Here is a 24,976-nt window from a genome sequence, read left to right as displayed (position 1 = left end):
TCAATAAATACCAACTTAAAATATACAAAGCCTCTTTATATAGATACGTATCTGTGTAATTACTTACATATATTATCTCTAAATTATTATTTATTTAGTATTAATTAAACGCGAAATTCTCTGTACGGAATATAATGAGAATTACGCTAGATTGTATCGAAAAATACATATTAAACAATTGGTATATTCAATCTAGCAATTTAAGAACGAATTCTGATAAAATATTAGTTGTATCGTATTTCTCTAAATAATTCTATCTACTTACTGGGGAAAAATAATGTGTTAATTTATCATTTTTCATAAGACAAGCATCGTATTGTGACATCATGCATATTCGTATTCAGGACTTTTAGTACAGCATTGACGTAGAAGCGCAAGGTTATCGCATGTTTTTAATGGCTTAAAAATATTTTTACGTACTGTAACAATATCTAGTGACTCGACATTAATTAAATGTCCAATTTAATACAACGGCATACTGGCTGAAATTAATAATAGATAATAATAATATGCATTATTAAATATTATTATTAATTACTACCCTAATAATGAAGTACCGCGTTCGTGATTCATCGGCAGACAATGCTACTAGCATTAGGTCCACTTTTTTTTTATACAACTTAGAATAGAAAACAAGCTGACGGCCCATCTAATGGAAAGTGGTAACCGTCGCCTATAGACATGAGCAGTACCATGGACATAAAAGAGTATACTGTTTCGCCCATGATTTTTTTTTATTTTTTTTTTTATACTACTTAGAATGGCAAACAAGCTGACGGCCCACCTGATAGAAAGTGGTAACCGTCGCCTATAGACATGACCAGTACCATGGACATAACAGAGTATACTGTTTCGCCCATGATGCCCCCCATGCGTTGCCATTCCTGAAGACTCAGATGTTATTGCTCTGTACCCAGTAAATTCACACCATATCCCACCCTTCAAACCGAAACACAGCCATGCAAACACAACTGCTTCACGGTTGATACCCGAATGGGACAGAGGTACCCAAGCAATCGACTTTTGTACAAAGTCTCCCTCTGGTAAATAACTTCTTATACCATATTTTCTTTTAATAAATAGAATTATTAAAAAATAATAACTACAAACTTATTACTTCAATTTCATCTTTTAATTTCTGTGATCGAATGAAAAGTAGCAAATTTAAAATTAGGTAAAATAAGTGCATCAAATTATATATGTTAATGGCTAGGTAGGTAATTATTAAACATTCTTGCTAGAATAATCCAAAGTGACATGGTTGTTCCATGTTCCTGTACGTTTTCAAGTGACTTCAAAACAAAGGAGGATATCAATTCGGTTGTATTTTGTTTATGTTTGGTACCACATAGCTGCGTCATTTCTAAACTGACTTGGAAAACATTTAGTCACATTTGTTCCTATGGAAATTTTAACAAAATCGGTTTACTTTTTAAATCAAAATATCTAATTACGTCACAATTGAAACTGATTATTGTTTGAGGAACACAATTTTATAAATAATTTATATTGATAGAGTCTGTTTATCCTGACTATCAATATTGGAACATATTATAGATTTATTTTGTAATGTGTGCTTTCGCAAAGAAAGCTTTTTTGAATTTTTTCAACATAAAAAAGAAATACGACACCACGTGTGCAAAGCTACGGTCATCAGCTAGAATATATAATCGTTTTTCCCCGTTTTTCAGAACATTATTAGGCAATTATTACTGCTTTAGCTGTTACTGCTTTCAAATTTGTTGACACTAAACTTAACCGACTTTAAAAACGAGGTTAAGTATGTACTATCAATTCGATTGTGTTAGGAGTATGTTTCGTAATGTTTCTATCAACATAAACCTATTTTTATTACTGTTTTTAGTTGAAAAGGTTTATTTCGTTGGTTGGAAAGTGAAATCTATTTTTTGTAAAAGAAAATCTTTAAATTATTATTAAATAGTAAATCAACATAGTTTTGAATCTGTCCGTCAAGATACAACCAATTACATACAACGGCAATGTTTTAGTACGCTGTTGGTAGTATTTATTACTATTATACTGTGTGCTTTTGTACAATGATAAATTTACATGTCTTATCTTATCTAAATAAATAATATAAAAATAATAAATGCAATGTAATCTGTAAATATAATAATAAAAATAAAAATTTGTCGAAATACATGGGAACTGGAAAATTCTACATTTATTTTTAGAATATAATAATATAAAAATAGGTAGCTTGTTATTCAAATTTTAAATTTTACCATAGGGAGACTTTGTACTACCAGAGGGAGACTTTGTACAAAAGTCGATTGCTTGGGTACCTCTGTCCCATTCGTGTTTCTACCCTGAAGCAGTTGTGTTTGCATGGCTGTGTTCCGGTTTGAAGGGTGAGATATGGCGTGAATTTACAGGGTACAGAGGAATAACACCTGAGTCCTCAGGAATGGCAACGCATGGGTGGTATCATGGGCGAAATAGTATACTCTGTTATGTCCATGGTATTGCTCATGTCTATAGGCGACGATTATCACTTTCCATCAGGTGGGCCGTCAGCTTGTTTGCCAATCTAAGTTGTATAAAAAATATCTAAAGGTACAATAAATTTATTTAGTTAGTCACTTCAAACAAAACAGATTTGTAAAAAATTTATGTAACTATGAATTAGAAAATTTTACACTATAAAATAGCTTGATCTTTTATGGTATCTATCGATATTGATATTTTGGATAGAGGTATATTATATTATATATACTTTGTTGCATAATGATATGAATAATTATTTATTTTAATGTGTTCATATTTCTAGATGGTTGCATAGATTCATTGTTGAGTTTTCTCAACACGAGGACAGTGCAGTCTCTTAAATAACGTAGAGATAAAAAAAAGTTGCTCTGTGGTAGGTATTAATATTTGATTAAATAGAACATATTTCTTATTGTCTATGTTTTTATCAAATAGTAATTATAAATTTATAATTGTGTATTCATTTGCCAACTGAACAAGATAAATCTCTAATTATTATTGTAATTAAACGTTATCTATAAATAACATTTAAAAAACATCGATATTTTTTATTAATTTAATCCTTCAGATTTATAAGTCATACTTGATGCAATTCACAATGACGATATCTTTCCAAGAATAACTGGCAATCTTGATCTGTTCTGTTTAGATTATATTGAATAGGTATATGTTGTAATTATGTTAGTTTAATACTTTACAAGGAAACTGAACAATACCTCCTTATAGGATTTGTATTGTGAGTAATATAAATTTAAGTCTCCGAAATGATTAGAAATTCAGCTCACACGATTGTTTAGCGGCCATTCTGTAATCGTTGTGATAATGCATAGCTACTGTCTAACCGCAAAAGTGCGGTTGTATAATATTATCAAATTCGATATCTTGGACGATGATTGTTCAGTCGGATAACGTTTACCTGCGGACTAGGGATCCCAAAATTGAATCCCAGTCTAAACCCCGGAATTTTTGTAAGTTATAATTGGATAAAAGATTAAAAAATTATTGTCACTTGCTTCTTGCTTTATAAACGTAAAATCATCAGGACGTTGAATAGTGGGCCCCAATGTTAGCAATATAGGGTATATCAGATCGACCACCACGCGGTTCCTTTGGAAATTATTGTGAATAATTCTTCTTTAATTCTTCATAATGGACAAACTGACCTGCTTTCATTTTCACCTGTCATCTCTCACATATAGGTGCCCCCTAACATATATTGATAACGAGGGCGGGGTTACTATTGCATTATCATTAATAAAGTCATCGTCATTAGTAAGATACGTCAGAAGTTTTCATATACAACTAAGTCGGTCTAGAAACTCTTGCCACTAGAGGGCGTCATCCTCGCACGAATAAGTACATAGTATTGTAGTAATACATAGCTACCGTCTGACCGCAAAGGTGCGGTTTCGCGTCGGGCGTGGATTATTTTATTGAATGCGACATTTTTGTTTACGTTATTCCAGGAGCATTGTCATGCAATCCGCGACTGTAGTGGCGAAAGTAGCCAAGTGGAACGAACTATAAAGCCAGTTCGTAGTAAATGTTGCAACTCGTAACTCACATCACGCATTCACGTGTCCGTGTATAGGGTTGTCACGCATTTATTTTTCTTTTTTTGCAAATGTAAAAAGTTTGTCTATTTTTTTTTTGTCTGATTTGATAATTCATACTAAAGTCGCTGTCTCTTGTTGTGAAGCAGAATTTTTTATTATTTATGTTTGCAAACATAAAACGTGGCCAATAAAGAATATAATATAATAACATCTACATAGTATGAGTATTCCGTAAATCAATAACCGAGTAACTACATTAAACGGATTACTCTGTGATCGATTCAAGGCTAGTGACGGCCCTACGTATTACACGTACAATGCCGTCACAAGCTGCCTCTGTTTGCTTTGTGTATTGTGTTCAAAGAGACTGGTAGTGTATGCGTTACGAAAAAGCCTTCTCTGTAGTAGAGCTATGACAACATTGCCAAACACAAGTATAGGTATATTTTGCTCCAAAAAAAAGATAATTCAATCGTGAATAACACACATACACACGCACTCGCACATACACATATACGAATACATATTTCATAGACATATTACATTTAATTTGAATATAGAACGCGGAATCGTGTATTTAAATTTTGTAAGTATTTATATATATTTTGGTTTTTTACTCCGCAAAGAAAATGACAACTTGAAACCAACACGGTAGTGAAACATATCGGTTGCAAAGACTCGTGCAAAGTAAAATGATTTAGAATTGTCAGAGTCATATGGTTTAGCCAAAAAATTCAACTCTTTCCTTTGGTATTTACTTAAAAAACAATAACGGTTACAAGCTAAGTATTTTAACAGATAAATATGGAATGATAACTGGCGGAGCATTAGTGAGTAATGATATGTGAGGATAAAAACAAGTCAGTTGGCTCATCGTAATGAATTTAACAAGAATCAACGACGATGGTTTCTAGTAAGAACTGTGTGGAGGTCGACCTGTAAGGGTATATTGCTAATAATTAATAATAATAATAATAAATAAAGATTTATTCCACATAAAAATATACAGTCATGGGCTTACAGAAATTTCAAAGTGAATTATATGTGTATAAAATGTAGCATTATGCCCAGTACATTAGTGTCTAAACTAGGCCTAGCCTGTATCTTAGACACCAATGCCTTCAATTAGATACATATTTTCGTGCAGTTTCGCTATATTATAATAGTACAAGAATCAGTAAACAACATGTATAAAATAGGGTATCTGTAAAATAAATTACAATGTATCAAGAAATGTGCCTATAAGTACCCATTATTAACAATCCCTTATCCACCCACTAGTTAGCTATTATATTATCCTCTTGTCAGTGACCATTGACTTAGATATTGATTTTCCTTAGAAAACGGTTTAGTGAGATACGAATAGGTATGCGTAGGTTTAAGTTCGGAGCTGAGCGCTGAGCATTTCTATTTAGCTTTTAAGGATGGTTTAAATTAGATACTTTCGGTATTTATATAAAAGTAATTACTGTTCATTTTATTTATAAAGACTAGACTTTTAATAAAGCATTTTGATATAAAATAGCACTTTTATGTTAAAAAAATTGAGTATTTTTAATGTTACTAAATCGTTTTAATCTAGTGAAAGTTGTCTCAAAATAGACAAAGATATTGCGTTCTATACCTACTTTGATATATACTTATTAATATTATAAATGTAAAAGTAAAATTTAGTACGTATCGCTATTAAGGACGCCAAAGAACATAAGATATTTTTCAATCGACTTCAAATAGAAGGAGATTCTCAATATGTTTTTTTTATTATTTTTGTTACCTCATAACGCCGTCAGCTGTAAACTTATTTGGATAATTCTCTATCTGAAAGAATATACCTGCAGATTGAATTTATAGAAATATTATTAAAATCGGTTCAAGAGTTTAGTTTTAAATAAAAATAACTGGTTTTGCCAAAAGGCGGTTTTTTAATTATAAAATAAATTAATCCTAAATCTATATCTCGGTCAGACGATCTCTTCGATTGGGTAGAAAACGGAACCCTATAAAAAATCGCCAAGTCTCGAAGTTGTTCTTGCACTATAAAAAGTTGTAAGATCTCATGATCTAAGTCGGTTGTTTTAGAAGCAACAAACAGAGAGACTGACTTTCGCATTTTTAACATTAGTAAGGTTTATTTGGAAACCGTCGTGGTAAATTTGACTTCATTTTCACTTAATGGTAAGTACCCTGCCAGCGTATACTGATAGCGCAGACGGGAATACCAGTCTGTTTTCTTTCAATAAAATCGACACACTGCCTTTCAAATTTATATCACTTTTCCAGAAAGTTCAATAAAGTTAACAAAATCAAATGCATTATATTATTTTTATACGCTAAAAGCAATAGTTCAATATCAGATGAAATCAAGCTGTAGCATCCGTATAGGTATTAAATCCTTTGATTGAATTGGTTTCAACACAAAGCTTTCGATCTCATATATGTTTATTAAACACGGCAATTGATACTATACGGGTATACTACTAAAACCTATTATTCAATGTCCCTTAACCCGTGCATTTAATTTTGCTCTGATCCGAGAGATAATTTATTTATTATATTATAAATTATTTGGTTATTCTTTGTTCCGTTCTAGAAGGCAAACATCTTTTCTCGAGTCAGCTACCTCTGCTAATGACGTTTATAAAGACAATTCGAAGTTTGTTCAATCATGGCTGAATACACTTGAATTAAATTTGGTACATGGGTAGACTATATTTTATTACATAAGATACTTTATATACTGTTCACGCGGGCGAAGAAAACGCTTAAAAAGAAAACATATTTAATTTATATCTCGTCCAAAAAATATAATGTAAAAAAAATGACAAGTCCCGCAACCCAATTCTGCCACTAGAAAAAGTTGTGGAAATTTATGTAAAACTAACCAAGTCAGTTATTTTAGTTAGTTTTTATAAAAGTTCTTATTCAACAACTTTGTTATAAATTTATTACTTATCTAGTTAACTACCTATCAATATTTATAATAATCGTATCAATATTAGATATCTTAATATTATTATATGTATCACATCTCCCATATTTAGAACTAACAAAATTTTTCATCGTGCCTCCCACCAAATTGTTTATAATTACTCCTCTCCATCCAAAGGTTGCCTGGAAGAGATCGCTCTTAGCGATAAGGTCGCCCATTGTTTTCTCATTGTGATTATTTCCTATAATTTATATTTATAATAAGTTTACTATTGTAATCTTTTGGAGGAAACAATAAAGAGTATCTATCTCTTATCTATCTTAAATTACACATTAAATGACTTAATATACAATGGCTTTATAATGACTTGGTAATGCTAACTGACTATGGTCCCTTGCAACTATTTGATATTTGTAGAATGTGGTCAAATATAGCCACTATTATATACATAAACTTCATATAAATAGTAAAACGTTGAGCTATAAAAAGTGCTTTAGATGTGAAACCTAAAAATATGTCCGTTCTCAGAATTATATCTTTATTCGCGTATCGATGTCCGGTCGGCGACTGGTGACGTATTAACACAATTATGAAGGCATCACTTCACCCACTCGGAGAATCCGTGACTGGCGATTTCATTATCATTGATCATCAAAATCGTCATTAAATTAATATTTGATCATTTAAAATACCTACGCTTACGTAATGTAATAATTTTACGGTGAAAACAGAGAAGATTGAAACTGCATTAAAAATCGTCATACGTACACGGTGTTGTATGGTAAATTTTGTTAAAAATTTGTAAAATACTTAGACGAAATCAACACGTGTTACTGTTTGTTTACATTAAAATTATTATCTATATTTATTTGTAAACAAGCTAACAAAATAATGGTCCGTGTGGTCCCGGCATATATAATAGGCCACCCCTTTCTATTCTGTGGGTGTCGTATGAGGTGACTAAACGAACCTATTGGTCATGAGATAGACAGCAGCGTCTCTCTTAGAACATCTCTAAAAGCCTAACTGTGATTGCCAACCCGCCTGTCAAACGCGGCAACTAACAAACTTCCCTTATGAGGATGGCTTATGTTCAGCAGCGGACAGTTAACGGCTGGAATGATATCAAAATAACGTTGAAGTTAATTAAATAAGTTTAGTCTCTATAATTTGATGGAGAGATTAAGAGATGTATAAAGGACATGCCTATAGATAGAGAGAATGTTACATAAGTCTTACTACAGGGCTGTAGCTAGACCCAAGTTTAAGGTAGGACAAAAACCTTTTTGGTAGGGCAGAAGCCATAATTAAGTGACTTTAAAAAAGAGAATCTGTCTAATTTTCTTAGGGCCTTTAATGCCTTTTCAAGGTAGGGCAATAAAAATGAGTTTGTTTATTACCCTTTAGCTCTTAACAACTCAATTAATCGTCATGAAATTTCGTATATTTTTATGCAACTTAGTATGGCAAACAAGCTGACGGCCTGCCATATGGAAGATAGTAACTGATGCCTAGACATGTTTCCAATTTAAATAAAAATATAAAATATAGATACTAAGACTTAATTTGGTTAATTTGGGGTTGAAAGGGATTGGAAAAGGGATGGGATTTAATAGCCTTATTGCTAGCAATACACCTGGTCGAACTCCTCGCAGTTCTCAGTAGAAACCATCGTAATGGATTTATTACTGAATTCGTCACGATGGGCCAACTAACCTGCTTCATCATCTTCTATCATCGCCCCATCATTTCTTATAAATAACAAGTAACCGAACATAATTAAGAAATGCAAAGTGAAATGTGACCAACATCTATTTTATCAGTTTTTTTTTAATAATATTCTGGCCAATGACATAAACAGTAGATGTACGCGAATTAGGCATACACAAAAAAGTTGCAATTTGATAATTCTGTAAATTATACGTATATAAATAAGGCTGTAGAGTAAAAGTAGTTATAAGTAAAATTATTTGTAAATCGCTATTGAATATTATTTTAATGATTCGATACCTACATAGCATAGCAATTACCACGTTGTAGCGCTCGCCAAGCGCAATCTGGGTACCTATGTTGAAATGTGACACGAAATTTCGTAGAAAGCGCTGGCCTGCCTATATACAGAACAATACTAGGAAAGGTGCGTCACAGTATTAAAATATTGTTAGATTTCTAGAAATAACCAACCGTATACCTTTACACTTAAACTATTTGAGTCATGGTGCGAAGGGCAACGATCCTACGTATTCAAGGCCCTATAAAACATAATGAACTATTTATAATTATTATAATTGGGAATTTTTGTATAGAAATTTGAATTTTCGTTACTCAATCACTTTTAAACAGTTAAATGGATTCGAATTAAAGTTTGTACACATAAATGAACTTGTTCTGACAATATGATACTTATATCTTATTTCATTTTATTACAAAAAAACTGTTACTTAATTATTCATTTTTTCATAGCTCTATTTAGAATAACTACGCCTTAGTCCTTGCTAGTAGATCGCAAGTTAATTAATGTAAAAAAAAAACTTTAAATTACACACAAACATTCTAATTGTTTTCCCGTATGGTCCCGGCGTAGAATAGACCCCTTCCTTTCCCGTGAATAAGAAGCGATTATGGGAGGGCGAAGGATGGATAACAGCGTTCCCTCTTAAAACATCTCCAAGCCTAACTACGGTTGCCAATTGGCTTGCCAAACGTGGCAACTACTGGCATCACCCCTCGATAAGGGGAGGCTTAAGTTCAGCAGCGGACAGTTAAGGCTGATATCCTGTGTTATGAGAAACTAGGTAACTAACATCTGGGGACATGGCCAAGAATATCCAAATAAGAGCCAATTTAGATAAATTCCTTTTCCTAAATTAACTCAGCTGAGAATCAAAACAAATAAACAAATAATCGCTAACTCAATATATATGTAGTTTTTATATTATTTAAAATACGACGTTGCATATAATTATTTACAATTCTAGAGCAATCCACTGCTCACTATTGGTTGTACTTGACTATGCCGCTATTGTCGGTAATTATTTATTATTACAGATATGTAATCCATGACTTATGAAATTTATTGATGCAAATTTAATTGTCTAATGGATGTCTAATTACAGGTAACTAATACATGGTGGCGGTAAGAAAAGCGTCACAACTACTAGGTAGTCGTGTAAGGGTGGCGCCCTCTGGAGTGTCCCCAGTTTATAGATTCGAAGTATTTTTAATTCTTATAATAGTAACCTAATAATTTATAATAAATATACAAATTACAATTGCATAAAACAATAAATACGGTTATTAATTTTACAAATATTAGATTCATCATATCCGCCATAAACTGTCCATTGTTGAACAATGGCCTGCCACTTGGGGGTTATTGCCAATAGTTGTTCACCAGAGGGAGACTTTGTACAAAAGTCGTTTGCTTAGGTATCTCTGCCCCATTCGTGTTTCAACCATGAAGCAGTTGTGTTTGCATGGCTGTGTTTCGGTTTGAAGGGTGGGATATGGCGTGAATTTACTGGGTACAGAGGAATAACACCTGAGTCCTCAGGAATGACAGCGCATGGCGGGGGGGGGGGGGTGTCATGGGCGAGACAGTGTACTCTGTTATGTCCATGATACTGCTCATGTCTATAGGCGACGGTTACCACTTTCCATCAGGTGGGCCGTCAGCTTGTTTGTCATTCTAAGTATTATAAAAAAAAACGCTTGGCAGGCGGGTTGGCAACCGTAGTTAAGGTTTGGTGATGTTAAAGAAGAACGCTGCTGCCCTTTGCTCAATCATTAACTTCCCTTAGTCGCTTCTAACGAGATCTAGGAATAGGAAGTGGTGGCTCATTATATGCCGGGGCTCGGCATTTATTATATTATTTATTAGAGTATTATATAATTATAAATAGAGGGCAAAAGAGGAAGGGAAAGACCGAAGAGTAACTACATGGGACAGATAAAGGAAACACTAGGTATATAGGTCATTTCATATAGGGAGGTCAAAGGTATGACATGAGATAGAGCTGGCTGGAAGAAATCGTATAAATTAGTTGCACCGACATACTATATATATATATATATATATATATATATATATATATATATATATATATATATATATATGTGTGTGTGTGTGTGTGTGTGTGTGTGTGTGTGTGTGTGTGTGTGTGTCATATCTTGTTTTTTTTTATATTACTGATCTTCAATAACATTATATATATATATATATATATATATATATATATATATATATATATATATATATATATATATATATATATATATATATATATATATATATGTGTGTGTGTGTGTGTGTGTGTGTGTGTCAGTTTATAGACATATTATAGTTTTACATTCTCGCTATTTTGTAAGACACGATCATTTAGGTAAACTATAATAATTTACTATATATTATATGTCAAATCGTGCCACAGAGCCGGTGTAACGGTTGAAACGTCGAGATAATTCAGGTTAATGGTCATAGTTTACTTAAATGATCGTGTTAATTCCCGCCTCTTGTAAAACATAATATCAAAGTATCTATAATAGACAATCACTCTGCATTTTTTTTTAATTGCATATTACGTAACATAAATATATTTACAATTACAATTTAATAAAAAAAATTATAGATATGTATAGGTTAAAACGATTTGAAATGTTAAATAACTTACGCTGTAGAATCCTAATGAGCAATTCTAACGGAATTAAAAAAAATTACTCGTGAACGAAGTCATAAACAATAGTTCACGAATTAAATACAAACTCTCGAACACTTTTATAAATAAATTATAAGCTTTGAAATTTAAGGAGCTTTAATTACATTATAACAGAAACTCGAAAATAATTACATTTAAATGGAATAATAATAAATCCTAGTGGAGGAAAATATAAGCCTGATAGCATAAGGAGAAACAGTTTAATATCTTTTGATTTTGAAAGGGAGAAAAGGAAGACGTAAAATGTACCATAATTCTAATTTTAAAATTATAATATTAAATAAATATCTCTATGTTAAAACTATCCAATTTTGAAATCTTATTACACTGGAAAATTGTCATTTCAACTCTTTTAAATGAATTCACTTAAGACATGTACATGAATAATTAATAAGGTAATATGTTAGTTCTATTTATGCGAAACTATCATGATTATTGACTGTGAATTTCGACTAATATTGTTCCATAGATCTTCCAGCTCGAACGGAAAGGATCTTCGAATAAAATTTTTAATCAAATTATACCTTAAATTTATCTCGACCTTCATATAAATTTTTCCATTAAATTATTTCTCAAATATTTACCAAGCCCCATTCCATAGATGCTCCACCTACGCAGCTGCTGTTTGTCAATAAGTATTTTTAGTATCTAAATATGGCGCTTCTCCCTTCATTTACTTTGAATTTGTATTGCTTTGTCAATTACCAATCAGAGGCTCAAACTATATTTAAAAATTTGAAACACACATTATAGTTGTCTACATAGATTAACTGATTTTCATATAAATTTATGCTTTTCCCATCTATCTACTACCGTATCGTATATGGGAGTCGACACCCTGAGATCGATTTCAGGTGCAAAATTTTTCTAAGCCGTATTCGATCACAAAGACCTTGTTATATAAAAGGAAATACTTTCTAAAATATTTAAGCCGAAAAAAATAGACGACGTCAAGTTTGAACAAAAGGCCGATGAAATGAATGGAGCCGATGTTGAATTAAAAAAGGCAACTCTGAGGCTTCAGCTTACACCTTCATCGAAAGATGAAGAAGTCCCGGACATCAAAGGCCTTTGAATTTAATTCATTAATTGAATAAGTTAAGACAATAATGTAGAGGACGAAATATGGATTGGACATTGCGTCTCTTAAAACTAAGGACAACCTCTATTTGAAAGCTCCAAAGCGATTGAGCAATCACCAGATTACAGTTCTTTATCTATCCTTGTTAAAAGTGTAATTAGGAATTTCAACGAACGACATAGTATTTCTATTGCGACGGCCATTAAATTCAATGTCGTTTGTGACCCCATAAATTCTCTAGGAAACATATTAACATAGTAACATTTAATAGTATATTTAGTTGAAAATGTAAATTATATGTTATGAACTACTTCGAACCTGTCAAGTGTCTTTATTTACTGCTAATTGACTTTGCGAAATAGACATTAGATCCCGTTTTTAATTTGAATACGGGTAGTTTTAACGGTAAATAGATATTTGTACCTATTTGAATACATAAATAAAGCCATAGTTGATATAAAAAAATTTTTTTTCCTTTAATTGTGTTTATAAATAAAAGCTTATACAAGTAATCAAATAAACAATTTTAGTTTATTGTTTAAGATTTCTTTTTTTTTTTTGTTATAACTAAAGATTTTCATTCACAAAAACAATTGATTTCGAGAGTAATAAAATTAACGTTACATTGACGCGAGATATTATAAAATCATTATATAATATATAAATCGCTAAAAAAAAAGTCAACGTTAATAGTGTAGTTTATCTATGTTCAAAATACAAGAAAAATGTTGATTTTGTAAAAGTTATTGATTATAAACATGTAAAGATGCAATTACACATAATGATAAAATGCGTAGAACAAGTAATAGGAGCAGAAGAAAAGAAAATTTGAAAGACATTGTGAAATTTGATAATAACGACTAAGAATACCAATATAAAGCTATTCATTGGCTTAATCACAAATAAATTCAGTCATAGTAATGACTGAGTATGTGGAAAAATTATTAATTAACAGGAATTTTATCTGATAACAACCGAAAAAAAAAACTACATATTAATAGGCTATAAACAATGAATTACGAGTCATATATTACTTTTTTACTCTGCAAACTAATGATTATGAAACGGCAAACAAACTGACAGCCAACCTGATGAAAAATGATAATCATCGCTTACAGATAAGGATTATTCTATCACAAACGTAGGATTATATCTATATTAATGTATGAAGTCATTTAATCACTTTCATTATCAACAGTAAAAATTTAAAGAAAGAAAGAATGAAATATATTCAAGTAAAATAAAAAAAAAATCTTACTTTTACTATAAATAAGGGCTAGAAAGTAACTAGTTTTTATCTATAGCCAATTTAACTTAAGATCTTATATTCATATATACATATTAGATATGTGTGTGTGTGTGTGTATACAATAGACGTCATATATAATGTAATAATGTATCAGAGACAACATTATAGATGTTACAGACAATAATGTAAGTAGAAACTGCACAAGTCGTGTACTTCCTTTCTTTTAAAATTCTTTTAAAAACTAAAATATTAATCCTTTGGCAGAAAGAACATAAAGTCTTACAAATTCGAAATCATACATAATATTAGCGCTCAACAATGTCGTGAGAATGTACTTTTTACAAGAGACAGACGGCGGAGATAAAACATTTTTATAACTCCATCAACCACACAAAAGCAGCTGTTTATTATCATTTCTAATAGCTATGCGTTGTTCCATTAAAAGATGTTTTTTGCGGAGTACAATATTAAAATTAAACTTGTTTCATTTCAAATACACTGTCACTGGTATTTAATTTATTATAGCTCTTTTGTTCACATATTGTGTATTTTCTTTTATTTGTGATACGTTAATCTTATTTTTATCGAGATAGACTCTTATGTACTGGAGATGTACTGATATCTACAAATCGATTAAATTAATTAATTCAATAACTCCAAGCTTAATTTTTATCTTGAGGCTTGTTCTCTCATTTCTCTCATTTTGTCATAACTCAGCTAGAGTATAAGCAAAAAAGGAATGTTGCGTTGGTTTGGTCATTTGGAGAGGATGGATGAAGGAAGAATTACGAAAGAGATTTATCGAGCATGAATGTATGGAGATGTTGGTAGGGGCCGCCTTAGACGGACGTATGTCGACCAAATAGGCGACGTGCTGAAGAAGGGCCAAATTAAAAGTACCCGTAACCGGCGAGCGTGTATGAAAAGATTGATGAATGTGGAAGAAGCGAAAGAGGTTTGTTTGAATCGAAGCATTTGGCGTTCCATTGTTTCTGCCTACCCTAATGGGAGACAGGCGAGACAGATATGTATGTGTGTAGTATAAGCATTAACGCACTGTAATATATACGAATGAAATAACATACTTGTATATTTATCAGTAAACTCATGTAGATTAAGTGAAACGGTATCCCCAAAACATTTTCCCCGAGCTTATTACCTATATTTACCAATCACTTTCATATCACAAATTTAACCATATTCAATTCGAATACAAGTAGCTTTAATAATGAAATGGATTTAGTTACTTTCATATTACTACAGTTGGTTCTATATTATTCATTTTTCAAGTCATCGCTTTTAATTTTCTAATACATATTTATATATGTATTACTGATTAGAGAAAGTACAGGCTGGTTGAATTCAATTTTTCAAAATTTAAGAATCTTTCGACAACATTTCCAAGATAGACAACCCTAAACCCAATATTAATAGAGCGCAAGCTCAGATTAATTATTAATCGATCAATAATAATACGCCCAAGGTTTATATTACTCAATAAATTATTTAATCACTGTCTGACAAAAAATATTCATCTGTTCGTGTTCATCTCGTTAGAACAAGAAACAATCAATGTCCTGCTTTAGATAACGTTCCTAGAAATATTCAAAGCATGAAAGAAGGCTATAAAACCACATCGCGTAACTTAGTTGTAAACTCGAGATTACTTCGAACCTAGAGTATATATTTGCAACATTGCAGTTGCTATCTCCTGGGATATAAATTACCTACGTGTACTACGTAGACATTATACGAGATAATACAAAGCGGAACAATCATTTATGTAATTGAAAACGACATTGAGAGATCCTTACACAATATTGGACCTTTATATACTTATCTAATAAATAAATCAATAATACAATGGACGTTGAAGCTCAACGTTCATTGGTGAATACAAATTTTAAATGTAGAACCAGTTTATGTAAAATGGGGCACTTAGCCCCTATTGAACAGTACCATTTCGGCTTCATATATAGTTGGTAAAATTCTTTACAATAAAATCTTTAATACTGTTAACTTCGTATCTACCAAATTGAAAAGATATATTAACAAACTAATAGAAATGTTTTACCTATTTATATTCTTAACTATACCCGCGACTTTTAAGAAACAGTACAAAATCTTTATGGCATTTCTGTCTAGATAGGTATGACACAAAAACGCACGACGTGCGCGTCTTACTTTGAATTTATCTTAGGTTTCTTAATCTTACAAAATATTTCCTCCGAATCTTCTTCTCTTTAAATAATTATAAGACAAATATCTAACGTTTTTAAATATAGACAAATATTCGAGTTTCAAAATAACAAAAATATTAACATATTTTTAGCAAGTTACAATGGACGATAGGATCATAATAATCTCTCAATAAATTCATAACGTCATGGAGGAATGCATATCTATATATCTTCTCTATGGTAAAGTTCCGTGGTCAAATAACTCTTGAATATAAGTACTATTATGTTATAAATAATACCGTTGCATATCGTCATTAAAAATTGCCCACGGTTGAAAAATTTTAGTAGTTTTAACATTAGATCGTGAATATATTCAAAAGCTACGATGTAGGTAGGTACAACGCGGCGGATTCTCGGAACTGTAATTCTGACAGCTATAAATAAAATACACTCTAGATATTTGGCGGTAGTCGGTGTTAAAATGCGTGGTGTGTATGCTTAAATTTTATCGCGATTATACAATACAAACCTTTACCATTACATCCTCTTTATTATCAGTCAGACGAGAGAAAGGCTGAATGAATGTGGTCATGAATCATGATAATGAATGTCTCTCGCAGTGTTCGCGACCTCTGACACTCGGAGACAGAGGCACGCTCTCGCCCGACCAACACTGATTTCCATCACGACCACAACCGACAATCCACGACTGCATTTCGTCCGTGGAATTTCTTAATGATCCTACGTAGAAAGCTCAAAGATTATAGATATCGCCTTACACGACATAAACGTTACATTACGCTAAGTATTTTGTAGATGAAGCCGGAACGATTGCGGGCTTTCGCATGATTAAATTGGCCCCATTCTCTTTATATTGATAGCAAGTAATAAATGTTCAATTGCAGGCTCTCATACAAAGTCTTCGACAATAATCGTTTCGATTCAATGTAAAGAGTTTAGCTGGGCAACCTTCGCGTGTTCCAAGAAGCTCGTCGACCGGTTGGTTTGTCCGTTGCCGCTGCTCGCGGCCATGGTTCCCGGAACGTCGACCCGTGGTGTTTCGATTTTTAAAATAGATGCGTTCCGTTATACGTGAGCCGATATAGAAGCACCGATTTATGGGCAGTCAATTAGCCGTTGTGTAATCTGTAAATGAGCGTAACTATTTTTATACACAGCGAGACACGTTTCCGAGTGAAAGGGGTTTCCTACTGCGAACTTGTAACTGTTGAACAGGTTATGGCGTTACGAACTTTCCTCCTCTCTCTTCGACAATCACAATATTTTGTATTTTAAATTTATCAATTTTATGAATAAAGAATCAAATAGTCCGCATCCGAAACGAAGATTGTTCAATAGCCATATTCAGAATTGACGTTCTCTTGTCTCATGGTGTATTTATAATACAGGGTGACGTCAACTGTAGGTACACGCCCACCGACCGTTTGAGTAGGTCTGGGTGACCTAATAGTTTGCCTTCACCTTATTTACGTATTTATTATGGAGTTCACTAGTATATATATATTATTTCATAGTTCGTGTTTTGATAGGTAAGTAACCGTCTGATGACATCTGGCATTTTGATAGTGATATAATCATTATACTTATTATATTGCAGAGTATGAAAACATGTTGATTATTGTAGAAACTTAGGAGGAACCTATTCGTTGCAAATCATACCTAAGTATAATGGCGTATGTGCCATAACATTTTAAAGTCAAATATAAACTTGGAATAAGAAGTTGTATGATGTTGCACGCATATGATTAGAGCCAATTAAGTATCACTTCTGTTTCTTTGTACTGATTTTGAGTCTTGACTTATGATGAACGCTCCAAACAAGAGATAATCACAATTTTAACTTTCATGAAGTAGGCATTCAAACAGTATCTTTTTGTACGTACTGAGATCGTAAAGTAAACCAAATACCCATTTCAAAAAACCAACATACGAACGCCCGAACCCAAAGGGAACGAATTAAAGAGCAGCAACGAAGAATCCACTGTGGACCTTCAGAACAGGAGAATAACGGTGGAATTCTAATGGCAATGATACAGATCAAACGCAGTATTTCAATCAGTTCGTTAGACAGTTCGGTCGAGGCAGTTCGCAGTAGTCCGCCATTGAAATTTAAACAACCTAGCCGCTTTTCTGAGAAAGCCATACCAGCGGTGGTCTTTTTACTTCGTTTTCCTTTAGCCCTAGCCTAGCCCAACAAGGCAAGATTTGCCCACTGCGCGTACTAAATCGGGAATTTTGTTGGCGAAACCTTTTTCTTTGTGATCCTTGATTTATGTCCACTTTGAAATCTTAAACGAAGACGCGTTAATAGAATGTAATGGATATCTTCTTGTCACTTGCAAAAATATTCAACACAATGCAATATTGTAACGAATAAAATAAATTGAAAATAAATTGAATTGAATATGTATGTTAAAAGTTGGATTTTAAATACAGTTGTTTGACTAGGGAATATAATTATAATAATCTTTAAATATGTTGGCAATTATAATACATACTATATCATAGTATTGTTATCAATGTAACGTATTAAGTAGATAATATCAAGTAGGTGCTTTTTTACGTTTTATATAATGATATATCGTCATAATACGTACTTGAAATTACACGAAATAAATACCTAAGTCTTAAATAAAGGTAAACTGCTCATACCAACGATCTCTACATACACGTATTTATCTGTAAAATAATAAATGATAAATACAAAAAATCTTTCTTCTAAAAAAGTAATAAACTTCAGTTATTACATTGGAGCATAAAATGTGATGGATTCTTGGACGCGCATTTATATTTAACAGTTTCCTAACAAAGGTCAGAGGCCAACTCTACATAAAATTTAATCACCGCACATCATCATTATGCACGGCATTGTCCGCCCTTCTGCGAACAATACGTATCCATATGCAATTTTCAAAATGAGACAATGCAGAAAAAAGGATATAAATAAAAAATAAAGTTATAATGTTGGCGATTTCTCATAACTACCCTCGGGTCGGAGGCTTCCAAGGATTAATTACGAGTTCCGAGTAGGGCCACCACCGGGCCATTCGATTCTCGGTAAACTCGAATCGAAAAAGGAGCAAAAACGGACGCGCGCGTTCTCAGAACACGCATACCTGCGCCGGCGCAACCATCCTACCTTGTTCCGACATATGAATGTTTTGAAGATCGCATTTTCCTAGTAGTTACGCTCTCATGCAAACTATGTTCTTCTTTTAAAAACAGTCTCGATGTTATCAACTATTTATAAAGTATAATTTCCACAGATAACCTACTTCGACAGAGGTCTTTATACCCAAATAGGTACACTTTATGATCATATAGCAGTCATACAAAACCATTTTACTCGATAATTTAGGGTCACACACATGATCACACGATTCTGAGCAAGTACAGGAACGTGGTCGATGAATTTGGTCAACCGAAAAGAGGAAGTCCTTTCCTCAACGGTTGACCGCACTATGCCGAATCATTTTTTTTTTTTTTTTTTTGTTAATTACCTATTAGTAATGTTTCAGTGTTTTTGATAAATTTTGTATACCGTAATCACATATTCACATTGAAGTAGAATATTTATTGACTGAAAATTCAAACTAGAGACAGAAACAATATACAAGATAAATTATATACATATTACAAAAGGTACCTACATATATATATTATGTAGATTGCAAATTAATAATACTAGACATTAGACTTACGTTATAACATTAAATTCTAATATACTTGAAAGTTATAATACAAGGTCTTGATATCGATGACTAGATTCTAGGAAACTTCATATTCCACATGCCACATCGCTAAAGTTAATTAGCTACGTACCAATGTATGGAAATTTAACAGGCTTTTAACAGGAATAATTTTATCGTATGAAAATTGTTTATATGTAATATAAGAAATATTCAAAATTAATGGACCTTTTCTGCTTTCAAATCAATCAATACATGTAATAAAATCGTAACTGGTCGCTGTATATATATGTAAGATATCTAACATGCATGTATCGTGCGAAACCGGGTCGGATCACTAGTACAAAATAAATTTAAAATAACGAGGTTACTTAATTTTTTATGACATTCTTAATTCAAATTACGAATTATATTAAAAAAAAAATATGAACTTTGTCGGTATCTAATTAGTGATAAAAGGTTGAATAAATTCATGTCACTCCAAAAATGTCAAACAAAATGGGTTAATGTAAACAACAAGTAGACAGCCAGGTCAAACTATCACGTAGGTAGATAACCAAATAAATTCTATTTTTCCAAGTCAACTTTTACGAGCCATCAAAATGATTCGAAGTGTTTCTAAGAATCGTATCAACGTCATAGAACATTAACTACTAACAATGGAGCGGCTCCTTTCAGGCTTAAAATAACGGCAAAAAATGTCAATTGTCTCCCTTATTGTATAAACAAAGGAAGGTCCTCGTGCACTATTTACTCGTTTGTTCATTCCTGGTAACCACTGAACAATGTATGATTGTAATTCGAAGAATATCATAGATATATAGATAGGTGTAGTTTATGTACTTTGTCTTCAATTTTACACACTAAATATAACTTGTGGGTGGCGAGATGATGTAAATATTGAAGATGTAATGTAAAGTTCAGCCTACTCTCAGATCCGAGGAAACTCTATTGTTCACACTTGCAATAAATGCAAAGTTTAGTGTAAAGACTTGCTGCATTATTTACTTATTTTTCAGAGTATTTTTTTTTTGATGGTTGAAAATGGTATGGTAACCCCGCCTGTGCTAACGGGATACGCTGGCGGAGCACCAGTGAAAGGTAATAGATGAGAATGAAAACGGGCCAGTTAGCCCATCATGATGAATTCATCAGGAATTAACCATGATAGTTTCCAGGGGGAACCGAGAGGAGGTCGACGTGGTTGGGTATATTGCTAGCAATGGCATTCTCAGATTCCATTACTAACAATCCCTTTCCCCCCTTTTCAGAGTATTGTATCCCAAGCGATGTAATTTTTCTAACATTATCCCATTGATCGTCCGTCTATCTATAGGTTAAGTTCTTTTTTCTCCAGATCAGCTAAAAGTATTAAGTACTCCTGTAATAAATTCAAGTTTTTTTTATGTTTAAGAAAAAATATTACTTGTTTACACTTATTTCTATATTAAATGCCCGTGATCAGAAACTTAAATATTTAGGTCGTTCTAGAATCTAGAATATTTGACACGAGGAAAAATTAAAGAACTTAAAATCGTATATATATATTTTTTGTTTAATTTGTAACACTCCAATGGTTTCTCTTAAAACGACAATTGTGCTCCCACTTATCTTTTTTTTTTTTAATATTCTTTTTTTTGAGAAGTGAGTCTTATTGGAGCGATGAGGGTTGACATTGGCATTTCGTACAAAACAATCTTATCCCGTTTGTTGGTTATTGGAAGTTTCTTTTTTCAAAATCATTTATCTATTAGTACTGTTTAACATCTATCAATAGACGCAAAATATCTGTTCCTTTTTAACGTCTTTATGTTAATTACCTCATATCGAAGCTCTAGGTTGTATTATTTGAAACAGTAGACTACATTACATATAGACTCCATTTTTGAAAATACTCTATTAATTTTATTATCCACTATCTAAAGTATACAAATTATTATTGATTTTTGTTGAAAATTATATTAACTTGTTCTGTTTTGCGTTTTATATTGTCTATTTTTTTATTATCTAGTTGTAACGGCACTTCGTCAGCAAGCTTTTTATCTTAATCTTTCTTTCCTCTTCTATATTATTCCAAATAATGTATACAGAAAGAACAGATTTATGGTTAAATCTATCTAATAACATCTACTGCTTCACATATTACTGTCATCATTTACGCTGTATACAATTTGTTAAATTTGACTAAGTATGTAGTTGTTGTTGACAAACTAGATATTCAACTATAAATGGTAATTTAATTAGAATTAAATTAATGATTATGTTTATAATGTGCAAAAATAACAACTACATTAATACTGGTGTTATTAATTAATAATTCTAACCGTTCAGTGTTTTCAGGAAATGATTGTATTATCGCGTGATAAAGTCGCTAATTGTTTTCAAAGGAAGTGAATTGCAATGTAGTGCAGTCTACTATGTTGACACCAGTTACCAGTATAGTAACACGGTCGCCAAGGGAGAAAAGGATTGTTAGCAATGGAGTTTGACAGCCCCATTGCTAGCAATATACCCTATTAGGTCGGCCTCCACGTGGTTCCCTCTGGAAACCATCGTGAATAATTCTTGTTGAATTCGTCACGATGGGCCAACTGACCTGCTTCATCCTCACCTATCATTCTGCACTGGTGCCCCGCCGGTGTATACCGATAGCGCGGGTGGGGTTACAATTCCATTATCATCCATTAAAAAAAAAAATGAAAAAAAACACGACCGCCACAAAATTCATCAGCAGATGAATACTATGCACCAACCAATATAAATATATGCAGTCTTATCATTCTTATATAAAAACTATAATGTAAAGAAAATTACTGAAACAATAGTTACATAAAATGAGCTCAATAATTCATAATTTTATGGTAACTTTAAAGTGTTTCGTGGAATATAAATGGCTGCCTATTATCTACATAAAATAATAAAATATTTTACGGTAAAACTACTTATTTGTTGTTCTTGATATATTTCGTGCTTAAATTAATTTTGTTTCAAATATGTATAATTTCATTTCAATATGGATAATTTTATTTAATTTCAAATTAAATAAATTACAAGTTAAATTATTTTCTAATAGTAAAAGATTATCATTTGTAATATCATAATATGCAGTATGAAATTGAAATAATTTGCATCCTTTTAAAGTATTATTTTATTTGTAAGACTGAATCTGTATTTTTGATAAAAAAAAATATTAATCCACAAAAATGTACCTAATCAAATCTTTGTTTTTAACTTTTATTGTGGTAAATTGTTTAGTCTTCTAACATTAGATTAGAAAATTCTTTATAATTTTTTCAATTTCCAAATTGTCCTTAAAAATATTTAATGATTTCATATTCATCCTGTATAATGTTTTCTTGATTATCAATGACTAACAAAACTACACTTGTTCACATAACAAGACAATCAGTGTTTTATTATCATATGCAAGTGAGGACGTAGGTAGTTCACTTGAACCCAAGTGACCTAACGCCGGCGCCACTTGTTGGTCATCATCATTATTATTATTAATATTCAGTCTTCACTCGTCCGTAAACAATATCGTTAGTCTTATTGGGCTTTCGTTTGTAATAGACTTTTGTAAATATAAATAAGTTTTATGTTCATTTTTTAATTTACTAATACGGTTCGTGTTGTAAGTGTTTGTGTCTAGTCTATGTCACCAGTTAATAAGTGTCTATTTACTTTATCTATTATTCTAAATTATTAGTAATTTGTAAAGTCAGTGGTAGGACAAAATCAAAATTGTCCACATTCTAAGTAATATTTATAAAATATTTTCTTACCTGGTAGTTTAACCACCATTGGAGGCCTAAGTGGGTGATTGGGATCCAACGTAAACGCCTTATTTAACAACAGAACACGGAAACACTAAGGATCACTTATAATTACTTATATTTCCTCAAATCCACTTTACGGCCGTTTCGCTTCTCGGTAAACTCTTTATAAACAGTTTCGTAGAAACCGAGTGCACTGGAGAAATTAATTTGCAGAAATCGACGACGCCGGCGGGCGTCCGTCCGCGTGCCGTAACAGAAACGCTTTCTAAGAACGCGCACATTCAATTTCACTCAATGTTGGTGTATTTATCACAGATAACCATATCGCAACTGGAGGTGAAAGTTCGGCGAGCAACCGCCGCAGCGTTAACACTCCTCTCTCGTATACAGAAGTCGACTGAGTTCAGTTCGGTTGGGCAACAGCGCAGCGCGAGGCCAAACCAACTAACTCGGCGTAAACACGCCGGCGCGCCGCGACGTGACGGCTACGAAGCGGGGGACGAAATCAAGAATTGTGTGCGATGCCGCGATGTGTGCGATCAGTACAAGTACAGCTGAGAGCGCACACCGCTCGTGTACGACCCGCTCGTCGACTTCACTCTGTTTCTGCCTCGCCGCCAATAACGACGCGGCGCTATCGCTTCCAAGAACCGCCAACCTTGGCACTTCCACGAAACTCGAAGCATTGTCACTAATTTATAAAACTTATGTTCTTCCGTCCAAGGCTAGCACGTTTGCCACCACGCCATGGTCGCACCTCATGACACCATCCACTTTAAACGAATGAACACGTTCCACGGGGTGACGACCTCTGTGACCGACAACTATGTTAAATTCGGTAACTTGTAGTGTCTATCCATCAATCATTGCTAGAGCCCGCCCCACAGTCTGATATGGAGGTAATAAATGATGGAGAGTTCATTCACTTCTTAATCTATTTTGTACGATGGGAGCGGGGCTACACCAAGCGAGCCATAGGCGGCTAGGTAACATAATATTCACATTATCAAAAAGGGAACCAGAAACATTAATGAGGGTGTTACGGTTAACATTATGTAGAACAATGTTACCTACAGACATTTCAAGCTTAACTTAACGTGCTATCTAGGATTTAGAACAATCCAACCTACAGTAAATATTTTATGCTTAATTACACCTTGCTCATACAGTATAGATTTTTGATTTGATCCTCAATCAGGTCCATGTAACATACGTCCATGTAGTCCAAAAATATGTATTATGAATGTAAAATTTTCATGATTATTTCAA

General features: G+C 32.6%; 1 protein-coding gene and 1 long non-coding RNA gene across 2 annotated transcripts in view; one reads left to right on the top strand and one right to left on the bottom strand.

Moving 5' to 3' along the window:
- The window catches only part of LOC113513801 (suppressor of cytokine signaling 2-like), a 41,507-nt gene extending 17,391 nt beyond the window's left edge, over nucleotides 1–24,116 (bottom strand). The window contains exon 1 of the mRNA XM_026897792.3: nucleotides 23,714–24,116. Coding sequence (XP_026753593.1) covers nucleotides 23,714–23,732 — 19 coding nt within the window. The 5' untranslated portion in view covers nucleotides 23,733–24,116. The remainder of the gene's footprint in view (nucleotides 1–23,713) is intronic.
- Nucleotides 23,461–24,976, top strand: part of LOC128202562 (uncharacterized) — a 48,403-nt gene continuing 46,887 nt past the window's right edge. Inside the window, exons 1-2 of the long non-coding RNA XR_008253852.1 lie at nucleotides 23,461–23,562; nucleotides 24,023–24,545. This is a non-coding gene — a long non-coding RNA (uncharacterized LOC128202562). The remainder of the gene's footprint in view (nucleotides 23,563–24,022; nucleotides 24,546–24,976) is intronic.

Source organism: Galleria mellonella, unplaced genomic scaffold (genome assembly GCF_026898425.1).
Source record: "Galleria mellonella isolate WM207_F2 unplaced genomic scaffold, CSIRO_AGI_GalMel_v1 utg139, whole genome shotgun sequence".
Lineage (NCBI taxonomy): Eukaryota > Metazoa > Arthropoda > Insecta > Lepidoptera > Pyralidae > Galleria > Galleria mellonella.
Note: the sequence above shows the minus strand (reverse complement) of the source record. Positions and strands in the feature narration are given on the sequence as shown.